This window comes from Corythoichthys intestinalis, chromosome 13 (genome assembly GCF_030265065.1).
Source record: "Corythoichthys intestinalis isolate RoL2023-P3 chromosome 13, ASM3026506v1, whole genome shotgun sequence".
Lineage (NCBI taxonomy): Eukaryota > Metazoa > Chordata > Actinopteri > Syngnathiformes > Syngnathidae > Corythoichthys > Corythoichthys intestinalis.
The window spans coordinates 42,029,404-42,051,401 of record NC_080407.1 but is presented as its reverse complement, the minus strand read 5'-3'; the positions used below and the strand labels follow the sequence as shown (position 1 = coordinate 42,051,401).

General features: G+C 38.6%; 1 protein-coding gene across 2 annotated transcripts; it reads left to right on the top strand.

The window, feature by feature from the left end:
• Positions 1-2,622: 2,622 nt before the first annotated feature.
• LOC130928945 (zinc finger protein OZF-like) lies at positions 2,623-21,470 on the top strand. 2 transcript variants are annotated; one of them, XM_057855781.1, is made up of 5 exons: positions 2,623-2,993; positions 6,852-6,935; positions 7,028-7,111; positions 7,204-7,287; positions 14,153-21,470. In XM_057855781.1, the coding sequence occupies exons 1-5, from the start codon at positions 2,867-2,869 to the stop codon at positions 15,484-15,486; spliced, it is 1,713 nt and encodes a 570-aa protein (XP_057711764.1). In that variant the 5' UTR covers positions 2,623-2,866; the 3' UTR covers positions 15,487-21,470. The 2 variants fall into 2 exon arrangements, with proteins under 2 accessions (XP_057711764.1, XP_057711765.1); XM_057855782.1 differs by lacking the exon at positions 7,028-7,111.
• Positions 21,471-21,998: the final 528 nt, after the last annotated feature.

Below are 21,998 nucleotides of genomic sequence, written 5' to 3'. Positions count from 1 at the left end.
CAGTGGCAGTACCCAGGGCCTTAGAAAGAGGGTTACGACACTCCCATAGAGATCCATTAAACGATTTTACTTCCGGGTACTTCCAGGTTACAGAGCCTCGTGTAGTTCCAAACATGGCTTCGACGAGAGCGGACCGCATTCATACGAATGGTTGGCTGTAAAGTATATTCGGAGGTAAGATTGGTGAAAAAAACGATCCCTTTTGAATTTTCAACAGTCTGTATTCTATCAGAGGCGCTTTATGATGTATATGTTGAGCTTTATTTGTAGATGCGTAGCGTAATTATACATATATTTTATCTTGGTTGACGAGCGATGTTCTTCTACTTTTTAAGCTGAGTCTGCTAACTAGGAATGTATCGTCAGGGGTAAATTCATTGTCCCTAACTCTTTTAAGTTGCTAACTCTTTCAGAGGCCCTTTGAGACGTACACACTCATCTGTATTTGTGAGTACTGGTCGACGACTGGCTTATTAGCTCCATTTTGTAAACTCTGAAGTAAGGTATCCCCCTCATGAAAGAGTACCAAGTCAATGCAGGACAACCTGTATTCTTTACACCAAAATGTTTGACATTATATTTTAGAGATGTGTATAGATTGAAAAGTGATGTCAACAAATAATACACATTTATAATAAAAATAAAAAAAACTAATGTATATTATTATTTTAGGTTACTTTTTCATGATACACATCATGCTGCTGTCGGTCTACGTTCCTACCCTAACCTATAGTCACGACCCAGGACACGCTGGAGAGACTGTGTCTCGGCTGGCCTGGGAACGCCTTGGGACCTTGCCGGAGGAGCTGGATGAAATGGCTGGGGAGAGGGAAGTCTGGGCTTCCCTGTTAAAGCTGCTGCCCCCGCGACTGGACCCCAGAGCAAGTGTAAGATGATAGATGGATTGACATCATGCTGCTGGTGGTGCCTGCTGATGGTGACTTCTGGCTGTGCACACTAAGCCCATTTTTTAAATGGCAACAAACAAACAAAAAAGCATTTTTTTCATGTTTTGACGACTGACCATTGCCATCCATTTTTTTCTGCTGCTCTTGGTCCTTGGGGAAACCATGCTGTACACAAACCATCACAGGCCACTGATCAATAAAATGTTATGTGTAAACTATGAACCATAACACCAATTTTTCAATAAATATTGTGATTTTCTTTATCAAAGGTAATAAGTTGTTATTGTTATACATTCCACCATGTTGAGGAAAATCATAAAATGTTTTTCCTGTCTTGTAATCATTTTGTGTTGCTTGGGTCCAAAATGAAAAATGCCTCTAAAGAGGTACAGGTTTGGTTTTGCTAAAATTAGAACCACTGTTAAATGTCATTTGTTTGTGTTTCAGGTCAAACTAAGTCTATAAAATGGAAAATGTACACACACATATATGTAAGCATTAGAAAGTGCAACAGGAAAGAAAAGTGGAAAATAGAATTTAAAAGCCGTGACCACAAACCCAAATTTTTGGGGAAACAAATGTTTTTGTTACGGCTGTCAAAATTATCGCGTTAACGCACGGTAATTAATTTTTTAAATTAATCACGTTAAAATATTTGATGCAATTAACGCACATGTCCCGCTCAGAAAGTATTCTGCCTTTTGGTAAGTTTTACAGCAAGGCTTTTTATGCTGTCCAACAGCGTACTCTTGTGGTCGCTTTGCGACATGGTTTATTGTTTTCTTACCAGTTCATTATGGCTGCACGACGTCTCGGGCTGATAATGTTGTACTTATATGATCCTTGGACAAGATTTGTCCGTAAGTATGGTTGTTGTAAAGAATGTACATATTATGTTAGTAAGTGAAATGTTATATTTTTTGTATGAGACGCTTTTTGTTTATGTTTAGTGAACCTGTATAGCGTGCTAAGCTAACGTTGTTGCTAATGCAATGCTTGTGTACTTTTATTTTGTAGTTTTACGACGGTCTAAAGAGGACAATGGTTTGAGGGCATTTTATTAATAAATCAGATGAAAAAGGAAGAAGAATTATTAAGGCGTCGTTCACTAGCTGTCTAGCTTTGGAAAAAGTAGACGCTTCAGAGTGAGAACAGCATAGACAGATTTAAATGACAGTAGAGTGAAATGCCCACTACAGTCCTTATGTACCGTATGTTGAATGTATATATCCATCATGTGTCTTATCTTTCCATTCCAACAATTTATTTTACAGAATATATATATAATTTACAGAAAAATATGGCATATTTTATAGACGGTTTGAATTGCGATTAATTACGATTAATTAATTTTTAAGCTGTAATTAACTCGATTAAAAATTTTAATCGTTTGACAGCTCTAGTTTTTACATGTCTATACGAGAAAACAAACTTTAAACTACCACTTAGAACTAGGAAACAAAATATGTTATACATGGGGTCATCTTTAATATATTACCACAGGTAGGTGAATCAAGGAAATCTAGACATTTTCTGAAAAAACAGTATTTTAGTTGTGAAAAATGAAAAACCTCAGTCATCAGCGCAGCGGATTCCGTGTGTTTCAGCTTGAGTCCCGACAGGATGTGAGTGGAGCATGCGCAGTAGCGGAGCTACTACCTGAGCTAGTCACATTTGTCTGCGCATGCGCGCCGCCATCCTGCGCTATACACACACACACGGTTAGTTTGCGGAAAATGAAACGTGTTCAGCAACACGCTGCTTTTCGTGCGTAGTTAACCCACAAAGTAAGTTCGTGACGCAGGAGGTTCAGAACTACTTGACTGGAACTGTCCATCTTCAAGTGGTATTTGTGCGCGTTGAAGCTTCGGAGCCTAGTTAGCTTAGCTTAGCTTCCGAACACAGAGCAACGGGGTTGACGCTTGAACATCAAGTTGGAGCCTGTTAAAGTGTGCAGAATGCACGCAAGAAGGACGCCAACTGCAAAGTTCGAGTCGGAACTTTGTGGCGCAAAAGATCAGCGACAACATCAACTCTCGACTGCTTGCAAAATGGAATTAAAAGTTGTTCTTCGCAGACTACCAGGTTGGTTCACCGATTCGGGAAATACAGTACTATTTTTTTTGTCCCCACGGTAATGAATTTGAAATGAAAGATTAGTATTCGATGCAAAACATTTGTTTAAATAAATTGGACATCTATCGTTTTGAATCATAAAGATAATCCTTGATTGATCCTCCGGAGGGGAAATTTGGGGATGGCGGTGTTGTACCGATATCTGCGATTCGTCAGAATCTGTGACGAAGGAAGGCGATGTTGCAGACAGCAATGACGATGAGGAAACGATGAAGGCCACTTACGCTAACGGCGTAAACTGCCATTTGCTAAGTAAACGAGGCTATACGCTCGCTACTAGTTGACGAGGCTTATTTTCCCTTTCACGGAATAAACGTCATGATATTTCATCATGACGTTGTCATGAACAAAATGTCTGCTTAAAAAAAAAACACATATATATTATGAAATTTTGACGTTTCGAAAATTTCTGCTTCAGTAGATTGGTTAATTTTGATATTGTGAAATATTAAACTGCAATAAGTTGCTATTATTCTTATTTTTCCTGACGAGGTTATTGTGTAAATATCCCATTCAATGAATTACATTTATTGTATGACTTTTGACATTGTGAAAAGGTGTGCTCTAATAAATGGCATTATTGTATATTTGAGATTATGAAAAAAAATCAGAAAATCAGCAAAGAGCCTTAGCGGTGACTTGATTGATTTTAGACACAATAGAAGGGGATCGCAATTTCTGACAGCCACGTCTGCACCTACCACAAAATGTGACATTAAAAATATAGTTTCTGGAGGTCGTTTTAAGGAAATATGTATTCAGATGACATTAAACGAGTGTCAGATAAGTAAGGATTTGTCTTTGATGGGCTGGGCAAGACCATAAGGAAAATACAGCCAGATCCATCACTGACTACGGCATATGCATTTATATCATTGTTTTTAGACATTTAAAATGGTGAGCGTATGTGTAAGGAAGAGTCATAAGTTAAAAGAATAAAAGTAATTTTTAAGTCGGACAATACCATAATTAGGGATGTCCCGATCCAGGTTTTTGCACTTCCGATCCGATACCGATATTGTTTTGCACTTCCGATCCGATACCGATACTGGCCAATACCGACCTATCTGAGCATGTGTTAAAGTTTAAAGTTATTTAGCCTCCTTACTTAGTTGTCAGACTCATGTTGAAAAAGGTTTTAGTACCCTTGATAGCAACTAGCCAGCTGAATTAGGTTAGTTTGAATAACAAGAAACTGACCTGTTTATTCAGTGACAAACACAAAACATAAATAACAAACAGAAATGGCATTGTCAGTCAGTAAAACGTGCAAATAATATTGTAAACTGTCTTAAAAAAGCAAAACACACCAACAACCTCAGTGGAAAATCCCACAAATCCCCCAAGCTATTAGATGCTTTTAATGTTTCGTGCATTAGTTACAAAAATTGTATAAAAAGTTAACATTTTAAAACAGTAAATAAAATACTCAAGTCCCCATGTATCAGCAGCTTTAAACTACATTCAATTCATTTAATTTTGCGGATCTACCGTTAAAGTTGTTAAAATTGCTCCCGTTATTCCATAATTTCCCTTCTGTCTACTTTTGACATGTGAAAGTTTTAAAACTGTTTTGAAGATAGATTCAAGTCAAGATTTTGCCGATTAAAGAGTATTTTAGATAAAAAGTTAATTAGGTTCGCTTGGAAGGTTCACAACAGCCTACTAGGGAAGTCTTCTGCTTTAAGATGGCGGCTGTTTACTAACGCATCTGGTTTTTAATACTTCCGTGTTGCTAACGCAGTCGTGTCTGTCGTGTAGCATCTGGTTCTGTATACATATGATATCTATTATCTCCAGTAAAACGACGTTGACGTAGTTTGTTACGGCTGTCAGCAGAAGTCAGGTATTCTTGTGTTTTATCAAGCGGCATGAGTTGAGCTAAAGCCGTGAGTTGAGCATTGGCATTACCCGGGTCTAAGACAAGTTATGTATACTTTTGGGACACAATGCGGTCAGTTTCTCACCGCATTGCGTCCCGAAGACTGCACTGTGTATTTGTTCCGCTTTACTTGACATATTTAAATCATAGGAATTTGGATGTTTGTGAATCATTCTCAAATCTTCAGCGGCCGAATCGCGTGTTGGATGGTGCATCTTTACTCACGTGAGATAATGGCTCGTCATCCAGAATGAATTCTACGGCAATGACTCTTGTTATTCCCTGGGCTTTGGGACTGTCGAGTGCCAGTTTGTCATGCATAGCAAAAGTTTCTGCCGGTGTTAGTTGCGTAGGACCTTTCTTTTTGTCTTCGGTTTTCTTAACATACTCCTCATAATGTTTGTGGTGGTATTTCGCTGAATGCTTGATTAAGTTGGTTGCATTAAAACTTCTTACAGCTTTACCACTACGCTTGACTTTATTGTGGCATATGTAACTCTCTGCCTCTTCGTCTTTGTCGTCCTTTAAGGTGAAATGATCCCACACAGCTGACATTTTTACCGATAAAGTCTCTCGGTAAATTGGGAGAAGGTAATGTAAATGTAGTGTGTTGAAGGTGTGCCGTAAAATGCGGACCGGATTTTAGGGAAACCGAAGCAAAAACTGGAATGGATTATGTAAATCGGTGCGCTGGAAAACCCGGACCGGACTTTAAAAAAAAAAAAAAACTGGATCGGAAGTCTGGATCGGAATTTTTCCCGTGTTCCGATCCGATACCGATACGCATTTTTTTGCCCATATCGGCGTCCGATCCGATCCAAATATCAGATCGGGACATCTCTAACCATAATATCACAAATACAATACAGTACCTAATTTAGAAAAGCGCACATTTTCACGTCCAAAGCCATACATTTTATGTAATTTATTAAATGGGATATTTACACAATAACCTCATCATGATAGAGAATAATAGCAATTTATTACAGCGGACTATGTCAAAACTTCACATGAAAAATGCATTTTTTTTTTTAAAGCATTTTCTTAATAACGATGTCATGATCCAATGTCATGACGTTAATAATGTGAACGGGAAAATAAGCCATTAATCACATGGAAGACGAAACCCAACAATGTTGATGAACTCTGGGAGGCATGCAAGACTTGACTTCATCAATAGATTGTATGAATCCTTGCCGAAGCCCATGAAAGTCATACAAAATATTAAATTTGGATCTCACAGCACCACTACTTAATTCGCTTATATTTTATAACGTATTTTTGTATTTGAAGTACATTTTTGTTCAATTTTCACAGTACTTTCTGTAGGCGAAAACACTTTTGTCTTGCCAAAATTTGGTCTATATGTCTTAATTAAATGATAAATCTTTTTTCAATGAAACAAATATATTTTTGTACATTCAACATCATTCGGGAGGGTCTTAGCTTTCATATGAGCCATTTCTGAAACCAATTGAATAATGAAAAGTCAGGTTATTAGCAATTGTTTCTACAAAATGGATAAGCGACAAGACTTTTGTCAGGGACTGTACAGTGTACCCTCTTTTGTTTCGTCTTTGGTCACTCTGGTGCACTTTTTTGGCTTTGTGCCGCTTTCCCCGCTTGAATCCCGAGCGTCGGCCATTCTCAACCTTACAAGAATATATTTTTTTAACCCTTTATTAACCGTCGACGGGATGGAGTGCTAGTCAGCACATTTACATCATCGATGACGTCGACTACGCCAACTAGTCGCTGTAATGTCAAACCTATTGAATTAATTTGAAACGGATTGGATGACAAAAAACATAAATAAACAAAAGAAAATTGGCAAGTAGAAATTTTCTCCAGCAGAAAACAACTTTGGAGACACAAGTTTGATAATTAACAAATAAGATTTGGACCGCGTGTTTGTGGTCTTGCAGATCTATATGTCAGCCAAGCCCATCATCCTGAGCACCCAGAGTCTACATACATCAAGGAGGAAGAAGAGTCCGGACCAATCCAAGGTAGAGCCGGGCGGTATACCGAAAATTTACCGTTTGCCACAAGTTTGATAATTAAGAAATAAGATTTGGACCGTGTGTTTGTGGTCTTGCAGATCTATATGTCAGCCAAGCCCATCGTCCTGAGCACCCAGAGTCTACATACATCAAGGAGGAGGAAGAGTCCGGACCAATCCAAGGTAGAGCCGGGCGGTATACCGAAAATTTACCGTTTGCAACAAGTTTGATAATTAAGAAATAAGATTTGGACCGTGTGTTTGTGGTCTTACAGATCTATATGTCAGCCAAGCCCATCGTCCTGAGCACCCAGAGTCTACATACATCAAGGAGGAAGAAGAGTCCGGACCAATCCAAGGTAGGGCCGGGCGGTATACCGAAAATTTACCGTTACTGAAATTTTTCATGATGACCGACGTAATTTTGACCATGTCGGTAAATTCGGTAATATAATAAAACAAGAAAATATAGTCTTTTCATCCCGCTTTGACTCCGTGTTGTTCGGTTATGTTTATTCCCCTTTAAGAAAGCAGTCAGTGTTAGAGCTGGGAATCTTTGGGCACCTAACGATTCGATTACGATTACGATTCAGAGGCTCCGATTCGATTATAAAACGATTATTGATGCACCCCACTCCTTTTATTTTTTTAATTTTATTTATTTATTAATTTTTTTATTTGTTTTGTACATTAGTTTCAAAATTGTTCAAAAATCCTCTGAGGCTAAACCAAACTACTATTTCAGTATCAAGTTAACATATAGCAGTAAACAAATATACAAAAATAACATTAAATAAAAAACTCCAGTCCCTATTCTATATCAGCAGCTTTAAACTACTTTCAATTAATTTAATGTTGTGAATCAACCGTTAAAGTTGTTAAAATTGCTCCTGCTATTCCATAATTTCTCTTTTGTCTACTTTCAACATGTGAAAGTTTTAAAACTATTTTAAAGATAGATTCAAGTCAATATTTTACCGATTTAGGAGTATTTTAGATAAAAAGTTAATTAGGTTCGCTTGGAAGGTTCGCAACAACAGCCTTGCAGGGACGTGTACTGCTTTAAGATGGCGGCCGTTACTAACGCCAGCATCTAGTTTTTTGTAGATGTGCTGGTAACGATACCGAAGCTATAATGCATCTAGTCCTATATAAATGATATCTACCGTAACATAATGTGGCTTGTAGCAGCTTTTCGGCAGCAGTCAGGTAAGTTGTTTTTTTTTTTTTAATCTTTTGGCATGAGTTGAGCTAGAGCCGTGAGTTGAGCATTGGCGTTACCCGAGGGGCCGGGTAATGAGAAGCATGATGTTTAGCTACTCTCGCGCCGTCCCTAATTGCGTACCGAAGACCGCGCGGCGCGCTGAGTGTGTCCTACTTCTGCTTTACTTGGCATATTTCAATAATCGGAATTTGGATGTTTGTGAATCGTTCTTGAATCTTCCACGGCCGAATCGCGAATAATCTAAGAATCGGAAATTTTGCACACCTCTAGTCAGTGTGCTTACGTATGAAGTCAAGTGATTATCAGGAAATCAAACAAACAGAAGCCCGGTAAGCTAACGCTCGCGGCTAACGCTACAAGGAAACGTGATGGAGTCGGGCTTAAGGGAGCTTCACCAAACTTTCACCTGACATTAAGTAGACTCTTGGCAGCCTACAGATGGGCTTTCACCCGCTGTCCTCCCTGGTTCTCCAGATTTCAGGAGAGGGTGCTTTCAATGCTTTCTACTGGTAGCCAGGCCGCAGGCTAACGCTACAGATGAATGTGATGGAGTCTGATAGCGACTCTAATTTTGTCGAAACTGCTGAACTTAATAAAGGGATTGGGCACGGACTGCATCGATGAATCAGTATGTTGCATTATTTTGTATCTGCATGTGTGTTTGTGATTTCTCTGATGGCTTTTATGATGGTAAAGCATTCAACATAAAGTATAATCTAACAGTGAAGCCTATAATATGACTGTTTAATGTCCACAGCTATTTTTCTGTATGTGCTTGCTTTATTCTGTGTCATTACTGCCATCATAAAATCTTAAATGTTTCATTGGAGTAAGAGCAATATAGCTTTAATATGGTTGTGTCTGTGTGGGGGGTGCATGTATTAAAAAAATGATCTGGAAAAAAAAGTCTGAAACCTTGAAGTAAACACTTGTGTTGAGTAATTATGTCACAGCAGCCATTAAAAATAAGTTGTCTGTTTGAAGTGTACTGTTCAGGCTGTAAGTCAATTGTGTTACAATGACATGTTTGCACAGTCGTCGTATTGATTTTTATAATGTACATTGTTCAAGTCATACAAGCGGTTATAAATGTTCATACTTGAATTCCTATTGTTTACAAGAAATGTTTTTATACTTAATGTTTAGACTGCGTGTACAATTGTTATATTGAAAGCCGGTAAATAAATCAACGAGAAACGGTTCATTTGTATTTCATACATTGATTCAGATTTTCAAATTTCAAACAGTCTGCTTGGGCGAATTTATCGTCATTTATCGTTATCGAGGAAAATCTGCTCAATTTACCGTGATACGTACTTAAGGCCATATCGCCCAGCTCTAATCCAAGGTCATTCTAAGCATTGTTCTTCCAGATGAGGCAGAAATCAAATTCGGTACCTTCATAAGTGCGGATATCATTTGCGATCTCTACAAGCTGATCCTCCTGTTGTCTGATTATTCTTTTTTTTTAACAATGTCATCAGGTAGACAAAAACATAAAATTATGTGCAAATGCCTGCATCTTCAAATCATGAAAATAATAACAGCCTATATTTTACCAATCTTGTAATCTCGATGGGTGTTGTATCCATTCCATGTCAGGTAGTCTAGGCACATTGTTTGCATCCTGATTAGCGTCTGGCTAATACATGTTAGGTCCAACATAAAATTCCAACCTCCTCTTCTTCCTCCAACTCTTAAAAAACTTGGATCTCCTCCCTTGCGCTCGATCTATCGCTTATATCGCTGTTTGAATCATTGTTTGAAGGGCTTTGTATGCTGGCCGTATGTATGGAGCTGCCATCGCTGTTCCCGGTGTGACGTATCACTTCCGGGTTCGTCCCCTTTCAGGCTTGAACATCGGAAACGCGATTATTTTGTCAAATATACAACATATGAATTATTTTTTTAATGCTTTATTTGTTGGACAACGTTTAATTACTTTAATTGTGACCCTATTTGGCATGTTATAAAATTACTTCACATTTCTGCTTTAAGGTCGCTGTCATTTGCGATCTCTACAAGCTGATCCCCCTGTTGCACAGACATGCTCGAATCACTCGGTTTATTCACAAACGGGTCACGAATCCACTCCTTCGCAGTTCCTGGGTCTTCGAGGTTGTAGGCTCATCTTCTGGCTCATCAAGTGTCCTTTTTCGCCGTAAAAAATCTCTCCAAAGACGTCTGTTTTCCAGTCAGTTTCGCTAGTGTGAGGAACCAGACCCGGCTGCAGAAAAAAATTACGGGGGGGCATTACATTTTTTTGGGGGGGGGGGCACACTTCTTCAATGTAAATTTAGCCGTAACAGTGGCGTTTTTACCCGTTATATTTTCTGATGATAGTGTCAGTCAGTGAAACTGTTGTAGGTGGCAGCGCTATCCCTTCATGTTGACTTTCGGCCGCGTCTTTGTCGTGGCTTGAGTTCGTCTTTAGTTTCTTGAAAAAAAAAACACGGATGTCCATTCCAATTTGAATTAGCAACAGAGGAGCCGCTCAATCGCCATTTCTGTAACCGGAGCAATCCCTATCCAATCGCAGTACACAATGGCCGGTGTTGTGCCGAAAAATAGCCGCCCCTCGTGAAATGTCCCCCCTGACGGGAACGCTTATTTATAACGCTTTATTGAGGTGAAAACATCAAATGTTTTCATGGACTCGTTACAGTAATGGATTTACGACTGTAAAATCACTTTTAAATAAATAAATGAGACAAAATACTAGTACTTTATTTTACCAACAAATCGTGGACTGGGCCACATAATCATCTTTGAACAGAAATGTATTAGTCTACAGGTTTTCACGACCATATCTCAATGACAATCACACAGTTATGACATTTAGTTCAAGCAGAGTAAAATAATACATATATTCACTGCATAAGAAAATCGTTTCCATGTCCATCGATTGATAAGAAAAAGCTGTACGAGTGACGTGTGGGCGCTCAACAATAAAATAAATAAACAAATAAATCAAATAAACGCTCAATAAAGCGTTATGAATAAGCGTTCCTGTCGGGGGGGGACATTTCACGCGGGGCGGCTATTTTTCGGCACAACACCGGCTACTCAGCCCGCCCCCCTTATCTGTGATTGGCTAGAAATTGCCTACATTCGCTGCTCTGAATGTGACGACAGATCAAGATAGGATGACTAGAGCAGTATTTTTCAACCTTTTCTGAGTCACAGGACGTTTTTACGTTGGAAAAAATCTCGCGGCACACCACACCAAAATGTTCCAAAATTACTTTATGTATAGTATATTTAATTATAAAATAATTTCTCAGTATTTATACTTACTCAGTGTGAAACGTTTAGCAATTAGGCTTGAAAAACTATCAGACAGGGGACTTGAGCAATGCATTTAAGCACATCAGTGCTGGTTGTCTCGCTGACAATGGCTTTGCAGACAGGTAGTATTAACGTCTCTGCCACAGTTTGGGACTTTTGGGATTCAGCAACAAAGTAACTGGCTTTCAGGGCGTTCATATTTACCTTTGTAGTTTTCCTCAAAAAAGTTGCCCATGTTTTCACGAAGGCGTACAAAATAATCCATCGACTTGTTCTGAAACGACGGGGGTTCATTTGGAGATGAGTTTAAGCTTGTATGGCGCCATGGCGCTAGATAGCCACTCGTGTTGCGTTCAAGAACTGCTCGGATTTCTAGGTATCTCCCACCTAGCTGTCCTCGATAATGTGTTGGAATAAAACAAAGAGGGAGGATTAACGGTCGTCACATATGGATAAAATGGAAAGGACACTTTTGTATATATCGACAATTGACGAGTCAAATAATGAACAGTAGAAGTGCTGCGGTCCACATTGTTACGGAGAGCAAGGTGGCTGACGGCTAGAAATCCGAGCAGTTCTTGAACGCAACACGACTGATCTGCACACAACCGAGAACTTTTTCCACATTCCTTCCTTCCTACTGCAACTTTGCCCGACGATGTTAAAAAAAGCGACATTGGATAATTTCTCGCGGCGGCGGCACAATCGATTGAAAAACACTGGAATATAGGGTTCGTTCTCCCTGTGTGTGTGTGTGTTTTTGTGGAAGATTAAAAAAAAAAAAAAAATTACACAGTACAGTTTAATCGAGCTAGGGCGGGCACAGCCGTCCCTCAGGGCGGGCACGGCCCCCTAATGCCCGCCCATGCCGCCGGGTCTGTGAGGAACAAATGTGCTGCGCCCGCGGCCTAGTCATATGTTATTATGGAGTACAAGCGTACATAGATATACAGTATTATATATACAAAAAAAGATGTACTGCTTGCAGTCCAATCAGTGGATTTCTATGACGACGTTCTAATCTATACTGTAGTATTATATCTCGAGTAGACAGGGATATTGATGTGTTAAGCAGGGGCACAGGCCAGAATGCGGTCATTAATAAAATATTATTTCTGTGCGGCCCGGTAGCAAATGCGCCACGGACCGGCGGATGGGGACCCCTGATCTAAAAAATATACTCATATACAAGTAAAGTTTTTAGTGAAAATAATACTCAAGTCATGATTAAAATTTTAAGTGCTATTTTTTTTTTCTAAACAATGAATAAAATAAAAATAATAATAATAATAATGATTAGCCCTGCAAGCACGACTCAACGGGCCCTCGGGGAATGTATCGATTTCTCCAATTTCTTTTCGTTGCTATTTTTAGGGATGCTAAATACATTTGGCTTGCTCTTTGCTGTAATGTCAAAAAAGCAAGAAAATAATACATTATATGTGTATGCTAAATGTCTGTTAAATATGTTTATGATGCTTTTCAAATAAATATTTCCGGTGTATTTTCTGTTACCACTTGTAAACATATCTATTTGGATTTAAGTTTTTTTTAATCCAATTGGATCATTCAATGCTTAGTTACCGATTCCTCCAATTTCTTTTCGTTTTTTTTTTTTTTTTAAATATGGTAAGACCTTCAAATTGGCCATTTCATTTGCCATGAAAAAGTAATAACAACCACCTAGTAATAATAATAATAATTAAATTGGCCATTTTCATTTGCTATGAGGAAGCCCGAACCCTAAGCCCTAACTCTAAACACCAAAAAGCGCCCAACTTTGGTACCCCGCACAGGTCAGGCCCGTGAATGAAAACTCACCATTTTGATATGTGCAAATTTTGTTGAGTTTTTAAGCATGTTCAGAACTTCAAATTGACCATTTTCATTTGCCCTGAAGAAGCCCTAACCCTAAACCCTAATCCCCAAATAAGCCCGAATTTGATACTCCGCCCAGGTCAGCCCGTGAATGAAAACTCACAATATTGATAACTTAACATCTCATATGTCTCATGAAGAGTCTCACCAATTTTGAGGAGGATCCAACTAACTGCCTCGGCGCAATGGTCTCAAGGCGCAATAGTCTCAAACGTGCACCCTGGTTTTGGACAAAAATGGAATGTTTTTCAACATTCAATCTAAAATACCCGATTTCCTGTTGGGTTTGGAAAATGGGTGCAAGAGACTTTTTGAAGCATTCTTGCACAAGGTATCGACTCCCCAAATTTCATCGCTCTAGGTTGAAAAAACCTGAATGGACAGGCCTTTTTTAAAAATTTCAGGGGGCGCCACTGAGCCATTTTTTGACATTTTTTCACAACGTTGCCAAATTATCGAAATTTTCGCAAATCCGCGAGTTTGTGCAAATGTTGGTGAGTTTTTGAGCATGTTAAGACCTCTGAATTGGCCATTTTCATTTGACATGAAAAGGAATAATGATAAGACTTTGCAGAACAATAGGGCCTTCGCACCGGTTGGTGCTCGGACCCTAATAAAATAAATAAAATTGCTACTGCTTGCGCCTGAAGGATGAGGTCATGTCACGTGCACGATGACTAACAGCCAATCGGTGCATCGTTGTCATGGGAATGACAGCCCAGAATGCATCTGGTATGCACGCGTATATACACTCTCAGCCAGTCTAACCTCACGGCCTAGTAGCTGGATAGACGGTCCATAGAAGTTATCTTTTGTCTTCTTGTGGCTTGCAGGTTTCCACAAATATCTTGGTCCTGACGCTCAACAGCTAAAGAGAGAAGTACAACTTTCAATCAAAAAGGAGGTAGAGCTGCCATACCTTAAAGAGGAGGACGATATCACCATGTCAAGTGGTGAGCCCTTGAATGGCGAGGATGGTCCAAGTGAGGTCAGCAGAGGGACGGAGCCTCCAAGTGGCAGCAGCAGCTCAACAGAAGGACACATTTTCATTGCACCATCAGATGGAAAAGGCGCCACGTCACACTCACCTTACAAAGATGGTTGTCAGAAGAAATCTCACCGTGACGGCAAACTCTGCAAATGCTCTCAGTGTGGGAAAACCTCATTTTGTGGTCAAGGATTCACTCAAATTCACCACTTAAAACTATACACAAGAACCCACACTGGTGAAAAACCTTTTTCCTGCTCAGTTTGTGGTAAAAAATTCAATTGCAAGAGCAACCTAAATACACACAAAATAATACACACTGGTGAAAAACCTTTTTCCTGCTTAGTTTGTGGTCAAAAATTCAGCCGAAAGGGCAATTTAAACACACATAAAAGAACCCACACTGGTGAAAAACCGTTTTCCTGCTCAGATTGTGGTCAAGGATTCAGTCAGAAGAGTGCCTTACAATTACATGCAAGAACCCACAATGGTGAAAAACCTTTTTCCTGCTCAGCTTGTGGTAAAAAATTCAGTTGCCAGAGCAACCTAAACATACACAAAATAACCCACACTGGTGAAAAACCTTTTTCCTGCTTAGTTTGTGGTAAAACTTTCAATTGCAAGAGCAACCTAAACACACACAAAAAAACCCACACTGGTGAAAAATCCCTTTCCTGCTCGGTTTGTGGTAAAAAATTCAGTTGGAAGAGCAACCTAAACACACACAAAATAACCCACACTGGTGAAAAACCATTTTCCTGCTCAGATTGTGGTCAAGGATTCAGTCAGAAGAGTGCCTTAAAAGTACACGCAAGAACCCACACTGGTGAAAAACCCTTTTCCTGCTCAGTTTGTGGTGAAGGATTCAGTCATAAGTGTAGCTTAAAAGTACACTCAAGAACCCACACTGGTGAAAAACCTTTTTCCTGCTCAGTTTGTGGTGAACGATTCAGTCATAAGTGCAGCTTAAAAGTACACTCAAGAACCCACACTGGTGAAAAACCTTTTTCCTGCTCAGTTTGTGGTGAACGATTCAGTCATAAGTGTAGCTTAAAAGTACACTCAAGAACCCACACTGGTGAAAAACCTTTTTCCTGCTCAGTTTGTGGTCAAAAATTCACTCGCAAGGATCAGATTAAGAGACATGTGTGTATTGGGGTGAGAAGCAGTGGCCAATGACTGCCTTCATCAGATTGTGCACGCAGGTCAATTGTAGAGTTTCCTCAAATCTTGTTGAGGATTGGCAGTATTGGTGCCTCACATGTGCTTTGTCCAGTCCTTGTATGATGTCGATCCATACTATTTCCAAAAGTATTGGCTCACCTGATTTAACTCTCAAGTTGAGTGGCATTATTATACAATACTCTCCCTCTCTCAAACTACACTTTTTACAGCTAATATTTGAAACACTAGACCCCAAATTACAAAAATTCTAAATCATTCATCAATAATATAATTACATAAATATGGAAAATTAAGATTAGCTTGCAAATATTAGTTTTTTTGGGGAGGGGTGATTATATATAATTTAAAAAGTTACTACTATTGATTGACAGTGACATATTACGACAGAGTATTGGGGCCAAGTAAAGGGAGGCGGAAAAAATGACTACGAGATTAAAGTTGTACTCTTACTACAAGGAAAACAAAAAGTCTTATTATTTCGTAGGGGTAATGTAGCTGACTAAGGGGCTACGCACTTTGTGTACATGTACCTTAGCTGGGAGCTCCAACAAAGCATCAGTAAAATCCTTGCATTGATTATAATTTGATGTAAATGAGCTAAAAGATAACAGATTTCCTTATTTTGGAAACTGATTCTAAAACACGGCATCACGAGATGCTTTCATTATTGTTGACTTTAGTGGAGGTAGCAAAGCGCTATGGAAAGTACGTGGCTGCTTATTCAGCTACATTACCCCTCTTTTCTTTATTTGGCCTAATACTCTGTCGTATAAATCAGACAATGTTAATTAAAATTGTGCTTTTAATCATTCCGGCCCCCGTTGATGAAAATCTCTCGACTCTGCTTCAAATTTTAAAGTGCTTGTACTTCACTGTGCTTGTTAATTTTATTCAGGATAAACAACTTGTTTTTATTCAGTCTGAGCTTCCTCTTCCCTTTGTTCAGAACAAGCCTAATTATAATATTATAACTCAAAACTAAGGTTGTAACTAAAACCGATGCTTTGTTACCAAGTTGATTCTTAGATTCAAAAAATGTGACGTGGCTGCCTTTTCTGCAATACGCAGTATCGCCGTTACCGACGCGGCAGATCTGGCCGCGACCTTTGTGTGGCATACGAGGCTGCACAAGTTGCCCGACAAGAGGTCAATTACACCGCTAAAATAGGGGTTGTAAACAATGTTCCCTCTAATTTTTTTATGTGTCTGAGCAAACACACCTGCTCTCTGAGCACACTGCGGCCCACGTTGAGCAATATCAGATGTGTACCGTGTTTTTGGACTATAAGTCGCACCAGCCAAAAAATGCACAATTAAAAGGTAAAAACATATATGTCGCACCGGCGTGCGCAATTAAAAGGTAAAAAAATATATGTCGCACTGGCGTATAAGTCGCATTTTTGGGGGAAATTAATTTGGTAGAATCCACCACCAAGAACAGACATGTCATTTTGAAAGGCAATTTAGAATAAAAATACAATAGAGAACAACAGTCTGAATAAGTGTACGGTATGCTAACATTACATGACTCATAAACAACGAACTGAGAACATACCTGGTATGTTAATGTAACATAGATATTTAGAGTTATTCAGATAACTATAGCATAAAGAACATGCTAACTAGAAACAATGATATAATAATGTGTGAATAAGTTCACATACAGTATATGTCGCTCCAGAGTATAAGACGCACCCTCTGTCAAACTATGGAAAAAAAAAAACTGCGATTTATAGTCTGTAAAATATGGTACATGGCGGCCACACACCAGTATCACGCCTTTTCACGCCTATTAACATTTCTACTGCCCATAAACTATCTAGTATTAAGAGCATTTAATGATTAATATCCATAATTAAAATATCTTTATAAATGTCACTAGAATACACACCAATCTGACTTAAATTGTACCTATTTTTTCACATCTTAATATATAGGACTAGCAGTTGGTGTACTGATATGTCAGTGCTCTTATCTACTATCGGTGTATGCCAGGGTGCATTTTTAACACTGCACATTATCTCGTTCTCCACTATCTCATTTATTGAGTTAACAAATTCAAAGGCATAGTTTTTACTTCGCCAGCTTTCTGGTATACTTACATACTTTGCCATGTGATTGCGGATTTGTTGAACTGACACCACTGACGCATTCATTTCAATGGCAAGTAAAATATCGTCAATAAGAACTTCAACTTCCTCTGGGTCAGATTTTGTTTTGTGGGACAGCTCGTTTCTCTTCTGTCGGTCTTTTTGCATTCTCCCGCAATAATGTACCAATCGCCTGTCCCATGTTGAGTCTTCGTAATTTTCAACAGCTTGCAAATGACTTTTCTGCTGAATATGACACTTGAGGTAGTCCAACTTCCATTCAGTCCGCATTTTTCCCTCTGAAAACTCACTTGGTACTTTGGCTTCGTGGCAAATATCACACAGTTTCACCGCTTGTTCGTCTATTTGCACATGATCCGACAGCCACTCCATCTTATATGAACCGCATTTCTTTTTTACTTTGGCTTGGTGAGTGGATGTGTCGCTGCCCGTTCGTTTCGCCATGATAAGGGGTTGGCATTTGCGTCTCTCAACTCCGCTGCACTCACTTACTGTTGATAGCTTGCTAACCTACACCGCGCGTGTAGGCTGGACAATACACAAGCAATGTCAATGCTATGATTGGCTGCGTAGCGGAAGTGAACCTTATCGTATCATTTGCTGGACACCTGTCACTCACCGAGTTACAACGCAATTAATACGTTTCTGTTGATTTTTTTTTTTGTGCGCAGCATAGAATTTCTTGTGCGCAGAGTAGGTGCCAGCAGTGCGCGATTGTGCACGCGCGCAGCTTAGAGGGAACATTGGTTGTAAATGAGCGCTTATATGGCAACCCACACTGTGCTAAAGAACGAGAAAAACAGTCAATGTATGCAACATGGCAGTTACATGTGCATTTACGTCTTTTTTATTTTATTTTATTTTTTAAACTTTTTTTAGTTTAATACCTTTAATACCTAAGCCTGTTTTTTTTTTTTTTTTCCGAATCTTCATACCTTTGATGATTCCTTTATATTCACAATTGCCAGATTGGGTCCCTCCTTTAGGACACCATAACCTTCATGTTCAAACTTGTTTTCTTCAACCAATTATAATCAACATTTTGGACCCAAAAAGACAAAAAAATCAAAACATTTTTGTCAAAATTTGTAATATTGATGTCCCACTAGGCCTGTCGTGATAACAAATTTTAGTAGGCAATATGTTGTCTCATAAATTATTGCGATATGCGATATTATTGCCTGTTTTTTTTTTCCACCTATTCAAACACGAATAAAGTGAGAATACATCCTAATAAATCACATATTGAAATGCAATAAATTGGTATTCTTAAATAAAACACAAACTATATTAAAATGTACAAATACATACTAAAAAAACAACAAAAAAACAATGCATAATGAGTCATTTTAAAGCTTGTTAGGTGCAGAATACCCACTGTCATTTTTGTTGTCTGCCAATTAGAGCCCATTAAAAGTGTTAATTTGATCCAAAATGACTGTCATCTTGTCCTGCAAAGTGCATGCAACAAATTTGCCAAATTATTATCATTTATTACATCGTATTATCATTGCCAGTCAGATTTTTCATAATGAATGTCATTTTAAATGTATTCTTAGTGTAGAATCTGAAGTATATGCGATTGCCTCCAGTAATCTGAACATGACATGCTTTTATTTTGAAATGTTCACCGGAAATACGTTTGCTCAGCCACTAACTGTAACCTTTACACTCAGTAAAAAGAAACAAAACAAAATGCACTTCTCTTTCGTCATGCACGTTGTATCAGTAATAGATTTTTTTTTTCTTTTGTTCACATCGCTTGCAAATTCTTTAATCCAGCGAGTTTTCATGTTTGATGTGTCACCTTATAACTGCAATTTTGCGTTGTGGAGAAGACTGTCAATATTTTATAGCAGACTAAAGTGGTTAATACATTATCTTTTTTCCATCAGCCTCAATTTAGCAATGCTAAAGTTTTACCATGTTTAAAGTAGAAGTGTTTCCTTATTTTGTATGTCCGAACTTTAATTCCACGGCGTGTTGATGGCCAATAAACATCTGTGAAAGCTACTGGAGTCTCATACGTAATCAACGCGCACGTGTGCCGAGTGCACGCACGTGGCGATAAATCGCAGCCGGGAAAATTACCGCACTCATTTTTATTTATCGTGCGATAATTTTACTTATTGCATATTGCGACAAGCTTATGTCCCACTGACAACCAAACATGCTCGACGAAACGTTTTTAAGCGGAATATTTATTCAACTTGTTTGGATAAACATTCAATCATTCTTTATTTTGCCAGATTTTGTCCAACTTTTACATAGAAATCATTGAAGCTGCTGAAGATGTCATCCATATTACCTTCTTCACATCATTTTCCACACAGCACTGAGGATAGCTCTGTTGCGTGGCACCGTTTTTAATAATTCCATTCAATATGTGCCATATTCCTTTAATATTGTTTTTGTTATACAATATTTTACTATAGTATTCTTTCCTACATACCCTTATGATATTGGTCAGTTCATTTTTATATACAGTGGTACCTCTACATACGAAGTTAATCCGTTCCAGGACCTTGTTTGTAAGTCGAAATGGTCGTATGTCGAGCAGGATTTTCCCATAGGAATACTTTATAATTCCATTAATTCGTTCCACAGCCCAAAAACCTTCACTAAATCCTTAAAAAATACTGCTGGTACTATTACAAATAGCAATTACACATAGCAAAACAAATAAATTATAAACCAAAATCGGAATAATAATAATAATAATAATAATTCCTGTATTAATGTAACGAATCGGGTTCTAATGTGGCGGACGTTTTTTGCTGACCCTGAACGCACCGCGGGGCTCACGTGCCAGAGACAGACCGGTGAGCTTGAGTTTCACTTTCACTTTGAATGTTTTCTTGAGAACGCCGTCAATTGCGGCAGACAGAAGGTGTTTTTGTTTTGAATAAGTTGTGAAATAAATGATAAAAACGTGGCGAAGTTGGCGATTTCTCTGGAGATGTTACCACAATAAGAATTGTCAGCTTAACTTATAAAGACTGGCGAACGATGGTCGGAGGAGGACCGTGGAGATGTATTGTTGAGCCATTTCACGGATGCCCACCCTACGCTCATATTTTTCTGTCATTTGCATCTTCATTTAGAAGGTAAGCGTCAACTTTTTCCTTGTTTCACCACCTGTACCAACCTTTTCTGAAACCAGTGTTGATTTGTTACACAAGAAAATCCGCCGTGCATTCGTCTGCGGTGCTGCCATTGTCGTCGTATTTCGAGCATGTCGTCGGATGTAGAAACAAACGGCGAGTCAAATTTTACGTCGGATGTCGAAAAATTCGTGTGTCGAAGCGATCGTATGTAGAGGTACCACTGTATTTTTTTCTGCCTCTAGTCTGTTTTATGAATTCTCTATACAGTGTATTTTTCTCCTTTTAAAAGCGTTTTGTAATCCCTTCGTGAACCGTGCTCGATCTTTGTGCTTTGGTTTTCTGCTGTACCGTTGTATTGGACAGTTTTTATCATATAATGATATGAATATATATTTTTTAAATTCATATACATAGTTGTTAGGTCTAAACTTACTTGTAGCTAGCAAAATAATAAAGACCTAGAGGAGGACGAAGACAAGGATCAGACAGGAGACGGAGATACGTTTTTACGCTGACGGCCGTCAGGAGGAAGGTTGATGCGGAGCGGGTGGCTCACAACAAGCCTCTCTGCCCTCCCCCTGAGGAGCGCAGCCTTTTATTGCACACACGTGAGTTTCGTTTAGCTGCTAAGGTATTCTTTACTGAGAACAGAAACCAGAATGAAACATTATGGTAACGTTTACTGAAAACAGAAACCTTACTCTTTTCATTGTGTAAACACGAAAGCACAGGCGAATAAACTGTTACATGAGAAAACAATCATAACACCTAGTTTTAAACACACATAATTGCTTTAATTATTGTAAATACTGTTATTGTGAATACTGTTAATACTGTTATTGTGCAAAAGCATTAAAGCACATCTCACAATAGTCGTCGTCAATTCCATTACGTACATTTTCCCAATTTTGTGCCAGTAAATCCTTTTTAAATGAGTTCAGTTTCCTCTCTCCTTACTCACCTGTACGACAGTCTGCTCTGGCAAATTTCTTAGCTGGATTCCGTTATAAACTGTAAAAACTAGAAGGTGATCACGCATATCGTTAATTAACAGTCATCTTACTGTATTACTTTCAATGTCCTTGGTGAATATATTATCTATTAAAGTAGCACTGTGGGTTGTGACTTGACTCGGTCTGGTGATTTTTGGATACAAACTCATACTGTACATGGTACTAATAAATTCATCAACTGATTGGTGCTTGTTCAGATTGAGCAAATCAATATTGAAATCCCCACAAATGAACACAACCTTTTAAATGGCTTTGGAAAACATCTCTCCTATCAA

Coding starts and splice junctions, on each gene's coding strand:
- LOC130928945 (XM_057855781.1), top strand. CDS start 2,867: ATGCACGCAAGAAGGACGCCAACTGCAAAGTTCGAGTCGGAACTTTGT. Junction 6,936..7,027: donor AGAGTCCGGACCAATCCAAG/GTAGAGCCGGGC, acceptor GTGGTCTTGCAG/ATCTATATGTCAGCCAAGCC. Junction 7,112..7,203: donor AGAGTCCGGACCAATCCAAG/GTAGAGCCGGGC, acceptor GTGGTCTTACAG/ATCTATATGTCAGCCAAGCC.